General features: G+C 40.6%; 1 protein-coding gene across 1 annotated transcript; it reads left to right on the top strand.

Moving 5' to 3' along the window:
* The first annotated feature begins 259 nt into the window (after positions 1-259).
* tp53i13 (tumor protein p53 inducible protein 13) lies at positions 260-8,141 on the top strand. Its single transcript, XM_022207894.2, has 9 exons — positions 260-723; positions 888-968; positions 1,253-1,288; positions 1,882-1,940; positions 2,190-2,268; positions 3,114-3,242; positions 5,036-5,218; positions 5,336-6,473; positions 6,655-8,141. Exons 1-9 carry the CDS (start codon positions 607-609, stop codon positions 6,759-6,761), a joined length of 1,929 nt encoding a protein of 642 aa, XP_022063586.2. The 5' UTR covers positions 260-606; the 3' UTR covers positions 6,762-8,141.
* Positions 8,142-8,654: the final 513 nt, after the last annotated feature.

The following is an 8,654-nucleotide window of genomic DNA, read 5'->3' on the forward strand; positions in this document are numbered from 1 at the left end:
CAGAAACACCGCACACTTCCGGAATTTTATTTCTTATTCCATAAATGGGATATTAACACAGTGTCAGAAAAAGATTAGTAAACATTAAAATTAAAATAATAACAACGCAAATACTGGTCGTCTGCACATTACTATATAATACTTAACTGAGCTATATTTATATAAAATAAATAAAAAGCTGTGAAGTTGTGAAGGCGCAACTGTTTTATTTTGAAATTTCTCAGGAAGACGTTATGTTTTAGTAATACTAGGTAACTTATCGACAAGGTATCAAACGGTGGTGAAGTAGTTCTGGGAGTCCACAGTAGTCTGCTTTCTTACGTTTGTCTGTGATAAATGTCTCTCACGAATAACTCCATAATGTAAAATACCTAGCTAACGTTAGCGGGAAAACGACGGAGTGACGACACCGAGGGACGGTTACTATTTTAACCCATCTTCGCACCTCTCACCGCTCCTCTGTTATGGACGTTTACCCGAGAAAGTTTATGTTTTGGGGATAATGAAAAGGTCGTGTGTTTGTCAACCGGCTATGTAGGTAGAGGAGCAACAGCTTCCTGTTCCTATGACAGCTAGCTAAATGCGGGTCCGTCCACGCTTGTCACCATGCCGAGCCAAGCGACATCCTCGCGGGTGACGGTGGCTGTGCTGGCCGCGCTGTTGGTCAGTGTGAGTCGGTGCGGTGAATCCGAGCCTCCGGGACCTGGATGCGACTATGGAAAGGTACGTTGTTAATACCTTGTATATCTTATACCTTTTACCTGATGGTGGTTATGTCACTTTCACTAGATAGGAGTTATATGGATTTATTGCAGGGGTTAAAATCCAGTCCATTTGTGTGTGTGTGTGTGTGTGTGTGTGTGTGTGTGTGTGTGTGTGTGTGGTAGGTGTCTTTGGACATGGACCTCTCTGCAATAGGTGCTGTCGATTGGGATTGTGCATCATCGACCTGGCCAGAGTCTGCTCAGGTAACCATGGATACCACACACACATCATCATCATCTGTGTTAGACATTACCTCCAGCAGCTCAGATGGGTGGGCCACTCTGCTACAACACAATGGGTGCCAGGAAGTTTGAACAGTCCTGGGAAAGTAATTGTTTGGATAAACCCCGCTGGCACAAGTTTAAATCAGCTCCCAAATGTACTTGGCTCACTTCTAATCACCTCACAGCCTAAATATTTTACAGTGCTCTGTGCTGTCTGAGGTTGGAGCGATTTATCCAGTGTTCACTCTGATTCCTATCCACAGAGGCTTCCTAGTGTTGACACTGTGTATGATCCTGAGGTGAGTAAACACTTTACCAAGCACTTTAATTTAGCAGCTGCTGTCTTTTATTGAGTGTCACCCAACCTTTGACCCTCCATACGTACAACCTGCGACAGTCAATCAATTACTTATCTACTGGTGGTGTAACTTTGTGAAGAAAAAAAAATCAGAATCTAATTCAAGCATTTTAAATTTTAATATTTTAGGTGTCTTTACTCCTCTGCAAAGGAGAATCTTTGACTAAATATGACATTTGAGGATGTCATCTTGGGCTTTCCAAACACTGTTTTGCACAGGTTTACACATTTTGCGTCGTATTCTGACATTTTTTAGACCAAACAACTAATCGATTAGTCAAAAATGAAAAGAATTGTTAGTTCTAACTACATGGCTGTCTCCTAAAATCATGGATCAGTCAGTAGTAGCAAATACCATATGCCCAGAATATGGTATTCACAAAAATATAACTAATGCATGAAATGAATCAAATGCCTTCCCTTGCAAATGTATTAGTTCAGTATGAGATAACTAAACACATTTCTTGTTCAGTAAAACAAACTGGTAAAAAAAATGCAACAATAACTTACTAATTTATTTGTATTTTATTGCAGCCAGCCAGGCAGATTTGTATGGATAAACCTATCTCCTACCATCACACCATTCCCAACAGGTAAGTGGACAGATATATGGTGCAATAGGTTCACTAAACATCCAAAGTAATTTAACAGACACATATTTTTCTCTTTAAATGACTCATTCATTAACACAAATTAGTAGTGTCACCTACACTTTACCCATTGTCTTCTTGGTGTCAATGCTTTATTTCACTGAAATAAAGTAATATATACACTATATACAGTATAAGGGCCAATAAAGATATTAAGTTATGGTTCTGTTTGTCTGCTAATGCCTGTTTTAGTGGAGCGTACAGACCAGTGAGGGCAGAGAGTGGAGAGTACTTGTACTGTCCTCCTCAACGGTGGCTCAACAACTTGCATGTAAGTAGCTAAGCATCTTTTAGCGTGTAGACGGCGTGTTTGATTCTGTAGGAACATTCAGTATCTGTAAGTTTCTGTAATGTACTGTGGGTACAAAATCCTATACATTTATCAATTTAACAACAAAATCAATACATGTGGAAATTCCTATTACAGCAGCATGACTGTAGGGGTTATTTGACTCCATCTTATTAGACACCCTAAAAAATATAACCAATAGTTCCGTATTTCCTCCCCACCTATTTTTGCCAAAGCTGCTACTTCACAACATCAGGATAAAACTGTGAAAATAGTATGCCATAGTTTTGAAAGTGTTCATGATAGCAGCATAGAGGAGTTCAGTAGTTGACAGTAAAAAACCAGAGACCAAGTTCTTGAGTTCTAAATTTTCCTAATTTGTTTCCCACACTGGCAATCTTGCACATGTCTGGAGTTCAGACACAATCGATGTGTTGTTTCAGTGCCACTTAAAGCAAGAGTTAAACAAAGAAGACTGCCAGCACTGACCTGTTTGGATCATTGGTATTCAGGCTGACACTAAACATGGGTTTTCTTGGAAATTAGGGATTTTACAAACAGGATTTGTATTAATGGGCCATTGTACACCGTCATGTCTTGTAGTTCACAGCTGGTTTCAGATATTAGTTGGTGGTTGTCAGCTGTTTTTCTTCACAGAGGAAGCCAGACATTTTTCCCACGGGAATTTGATAAAAACCAAATTAGGAGAAGAAGAGAAAATAGTTATATTATTATGTGGACTTGGTTACTGATCAGGTCATTGGAAACTCTGTGGTCGTGGAGTAATAGTCATGTGTGCTTACAGTAGGTTCTTGTGTACTTTCTAGCATGGCGCTACTGTTTTGCTCTACCATCCGTGTGCACCGCTCATCGAGCGTCACCGTCTGTCTGTCCTGGCCCGGTCCTGTCTGCCTGACTACATCATTACTCCTCATCTGCAGCTCAATAAACACATGGTAAGAAAGGTTCTGACAAAGCGAGGGTGAGCTTTCCTTTACTTGTTAAAATATTTTGAAATTCAGAAACTTTGATTATAGATTTTTGGGGAAGTGGCAAGTGGTGGAGGGGTGAGTAGAGAGAGACCTGCACACTCCAGATCAGGGGCCCATCCATCCATTCTCTATTCACCGCTTTATCCTCACGAGGGTTGTGGGGGGTGCTGGAGCCTATCCCAGCTGACTTGTGCGAAGGCAGGGGACACCCCGGATCAGGTCGCCAGTCTGTTGCAGGGCTACATATACAATCACTCTCGCATTCACACCTACGGGCAATAGTTCAGGGGCCACATACAGTCCAATATGATGTCGAATGAGCCACACCAGTAAAATCCTAACATAATAACTCATAAATAACGTCAACTCCAAATTTTTTCTTTTGTTTTAGTGCATAAAAGTACATTCTGCAAATGTTCACATTTCATGAAATATCTTTTTACAGAACATTATGAACAACCTGAAATTTCTTTAAAAGAATAAGTGCATTTTTTTTTTTTACAATATTATGCCTCAGTTTATCATTTGTGTATTACAACTGGCAATGTGTCTACAAAAGGACAGAACATTTAGTTGCAGGTATCTGGAACGCAACAATATAGTATTTTACAACTTGTCAAGATCTAGAAATGTTTTTAAATTTACACTCAGTTCCACATCTGTTTGGTAATGTTGACCACCTGAACTGACTCACCACACAAACTAAAGTGGGAACTATTAAGGAAAAGGTTACGTTGTCCCCCTGTCTTGCAAATGTATAAAAGTTGTACATAAAAAAAATGCATAAAAGTTGTGGAAGCTCATGAACAGTGGAGTTCCACCAAACCTAACTCTGTCATCCTGAAGCTACTGACTCGTTCATACTGTATTCATTTTCATCTCTGTTATTTTTATACTTTGCAAAGTCATCCTGTGGGCTGGATTGGATCCTCTGGCAGGCCGGCTTTGGCCCACGGGCCTTATGTTTGACACCTCTGTTCTAGCTGAAGCGCCAGTGTAAAGTTACATTAAGCCTTTGTAAGACAGGAAAGAATTACTTTTATGGAAAGATCTTAATATCTAACTTTGATATACAAGGATACATTTTTAAGCACTGGAGAGGGACTTTCAAACAACTGAAGATGTAATTTAATCTTACTCCTGCAGAATTGGGTTTCTTAGGTGCTGACGTGGCCAAAAAAACAAAAAGAAGAAAAAAAATTCAGATCAGGTATCTTTTAATCCACTATTTAGGGATGAAAGGCTTTTATAAATTTGTACTAAACACTCTGTCCCTTCCACAGTTATTAGACCAAATGACAGTCAACAAAAGATTAAGATTTCAGGATGTGTGCTGTGGAGGTTTACAGTATGTTGAAGTGAAATAGTGGGAACACTCTGGCATAAGACCTGTCTCTGACTTTAACTGGGAAATGCACATTTTAGTGGTTAAGGCTTCTTTCATTCTTTATAAATTAACTTCTTGTGTATTTTTAAAGTGTAGTTTAATATGAAACAATGTCTAATGGGGTTTGGTGTACATGTTTCTAATGAATATGTCTTTGTTGTATGTTTTTATACGCCATTTTTCTCATATGACTTAATTGTTACTTACACTGTGCTGGAAATTTGTTGATATTCCCACTATGTCATTACTTTGTCAGAAGGCAGAAGTAACTTTGAAGGGCAGTTTGGTGCTTGAGCATACTGTGACTTGGAAAATTCTCAGGGGAGTTTTGAGGAAGTGATAGTATGCTCACTCTTTGCTCTATGTTCAGCCACTGGCCTTGGTGTCCTGGGGCCGTACTTTGGAGCTGTCCACCGTGGCCTCGGCAGACATCTGCGATTGGCTGGAAACCGCACAAACCAGAAAAGATAAGTCTGACGGTGTGAGCGAGAGCAGGGAATACAACCTGCTGTTGACGTGGTCAGCAGGGCAGGAACAACCAAGAAAAATGAAGGTTGGGAAACTTGTGATTGTGTAAATTTACATGCTGCCAAGTAAAACAAGCAGAAAAGAGTCCTTTCAGCCTGTTATGTGTACGCTGAAATAAGTAATTGTCACTGTGAATCCCTAGGAGTCTCTGAGGCAGTGCTGTGAGCAGATCATCTCATCTCTGCTGACTGGAGCCACACTTGCAGATCTAGAGCCCACCATGAAGGCAGAGCACTTGAAAGAGTTTAAAGAAGGAGGCAAAAGCAGGCAGATAAGAGCTGCCCTCAAGAATGCAAATGAGAGACATACCACAACAACAAATGTCTCCAGTCAGACCAACAGAAATGTCTCCCAGAGGACAGGGGATGTCCACAACTATAGCACCACACTTGGACCATCAGCAGATTCTGTTCCAGAAAAAAGGATTCACTCAAATCCTTCTAATGCACAGGAAGAGCCTCAGTCCAAGTCGGAAAATCTAAATCAGGGTCCTACACGCAGGCCCACAGCACCTTTGTGTTCACTTACACCTAAAACAACACTTAGAACTCATTCATTAAGGACTCCTCAGTCTCAGAAAGGCAGAGTGACACTACAGAGAGCAGCACTCCAGCCCAGTCCTCAACCAACTAAACTCAGAAACCCAGACCTCTCTGCTGGGAAAGATGCGCTCGCACATAGTGTGAAGAGTGTGCACAACCTTACTGCCAGGCCTGAAGCTGAGACTCTCAGATCCAAAGATGAAGGTACAGACTCAATCAAACACAAAGATAAAGACTTTGATGAACACAGCATGAAAGTGAATGACTCTAAGGAGAAAAAGTCTGATAAGGACTACACAGCAGAAGGCAAGATGAAGGATAATGAAGTAGTAGATGTAAAAGAAAGAGAGGTGGAGACTAAAGACATACACCGGGACAGACACTCTCACCGCAAAAGTGAAAACGCTGGCTTTGATTCTGTTGCTGAATCCCAATCAGAGTCTCAGCCACAACCAGCACACGACAGCCAGTATGCCAGCTTTGACTGTGACAGCTGCAAAGCAGGTGAACAGTGTGACTGTAGCAAGGCCTCTGGAGCCGAGGCCCAAGCTGCTGTTGTAAATAAAGGGTTGCCAAAGACCCCGAGGACAGATGAGGCGGTGTGGGCAGCAGCAGCGCTGGGCTTCCTGCTGGTTCTCCTGACACTCTCGGTGCTTCACACTCGTCTGTACCGCCACTGGAGAACTACACCCAGTCTGTACTGGCATGACCCACGGCAGGACTACGACAGTGTGGCAGGTGAGTGGACCACACAAAGATCTGTTTGGTCCTGATAAATAATGAGTTCCTCCATGGAGTTAACCCCTTTTTGTACCCAACTACAAAGTCTTTTGAAAAAAAGAGAATCATAAACATACCCTCTTAGCTTAGCATACTTTCACATGGCGTATAATGTTTTGTTTGTATGCTTTTCTTCTAGATGTGATCCGCAGGAGGTTGCGAATTGCACAGAGAAGACGGAAAAGGGGCAGAAGGCAGGAGTGCGTTCTCCTGCCGAGCTCCTCCAGCTCGGATGAACATCCATAGAACAATAAAGGGAGCATTCCCAAGAATGTCAAGACTGAGCTCAAGTCGTGTGCATGTCGAGGAGATGAGGACTGGACCCAGAAGAGAAGGATCTGTTGCGTTTGTTGGACCTGTCTACTACCTGCAGTGTGCTGTTCATCTGATGGAGCTGGACTGAACCACATCTATCCAAACAGGAGAAGTCCTGTTATATAACTTGATAGTTTAGAGTGAAATACCACATAATGTCGCAGCTAAAGGGTCTGTCAGTTCCACACATTTATTTCACAAAGTCATTTGACAGAGGATTTCTCTCATTGGAGGCATTTTGATTTAGATAGGGAGCACTTCTAAATGGAGAAAGAAAAAGTTTTCTAAACATCCAAACTGAGTGCTGCATTAGCGCAGCTAGTCGCTTAGTCTTCAGGCTTTACATTTAGTATTTTGTTTTTGTAGGTAGTTTTATAGTAATATCATGTTGCTTTTATCTGTAACAGTTTTTTTTTTTTTTTGTACAAATGTAAGTTGCTGTTGTAGGCAACACTTTGTGTGGTTTTGTCGACATACGAACATGCTGCGTTTTGAAGATGAGAGAATTGACCAAGTGTAAAATTAACAGTTGAGTAGTGTTTTAAAATGTTGCATCTGAACAGTTGATTCATTTTACTGTAACTAGAAACTTTACCATGACTCAAGTTTCAGCTGTGGTCCTACTTTTTTAAAGCTGATCCCAATAATCATGCTTGGGAATTGTGAAAACCTAAAATCAGATTATAACCTTCTTAGAGAACAAACATTTTTGAAAAAGATGGCTAATATTTGTTTATTTTTATAAGAACTGTGGAAGAGATATGCACTGATCAGGACTTTTTACAATGATTTGTGCTGTTTGACTTTGCTGAGAAATCCTTTACTTAGACCTGATCCATACTGCCATGCTGGAAGGCAGTGAAAAGCTGATAGAGAGGAAGGTTTCAGCTTTTCTGCAGTCAAATTTTTATGACTCGGTACACCAATGTGACATGATTTATTCATTTATCTCAGAAGTTGAGGAAGACCCAAGAAATGACCACATCAGAAAGATGGTACTATTTGTTTAAAGCTTGATGCGTAATACGGTTTGTTATGATATGGATTCAAAAATCTATAAGGGATTGAAGTGGCCATATTGTTAAGATGATGTACTTCAGTATGAGGTTGTCTGTTTTTTGGGGTTTTCTTTTTCCTAGGACTTCATGTAAATTCAGTCTGTTTGAGCAGAACTAGCAGCACGTCTCCACCAGGAAACTAAAGGCTCACTGTGATCAGAGAATTACTGAAGTTTGAAAGCAGAAATTTGAAAATATTCCCTCATGAGGAGAGGTTCAGTTTGAAATAAATGACGTTTTAGAAAAAATACAACGTGTAAAAATCATTTCGGTGTCAACATCCAAAAATGGCAAAGCTTTCATTAATGAACAATCTTCAAATATCAAATTCAAACTAAAACAAGATCAATGCTAAAAAGTTTTTTTACTCCGCCAAGGAATGCGGTGGAGTTATGTGACAACTGGCGTGTGTTTGTCCTTCTGTTAATCTGTGCACAACATTACTGAAAAATAGACTAACAGATTTGGATGAAATTTTCAGGGAAGGTCAGAAATGGTACAATGACCAAGTGATTAGATTTTGGCAGTGATGCAGTTTGCAGCCTGGATCAATGATTTGTTAAAGATTTCTGTATCATTGTGAGACAATGGCACGGCGTCACGATGAGTGAAAACTACTTCCATTGCCTGCTGACGATCACGATTGCAATCCTACTACTAATCAACCACTGTGGACACAATTTAATCAATTCTAAGGGTGTTTCCGAGTCCCATAAATTCCCGCCGCCTGCTACATATTTAGATCATGCAATTCTGTATCCATACA

This window comes from Acanthochromis polyacanthus, chromosome 13 (assembly GCF_021347895.1).
Source record: "Acanthochromis polyacanthus isolate Apoly-LR-REF ecotype Palm Island chromosome 13, KAUST_Apoly_ChrSc, whole genome shotgun sequence".
NCBI classification, from domain to species: Eukaryota; Metazoa; Chordata; class Actinopteri; family Pomacentridae; genus Acanthochromis; species Acanthochromis polyacanthus.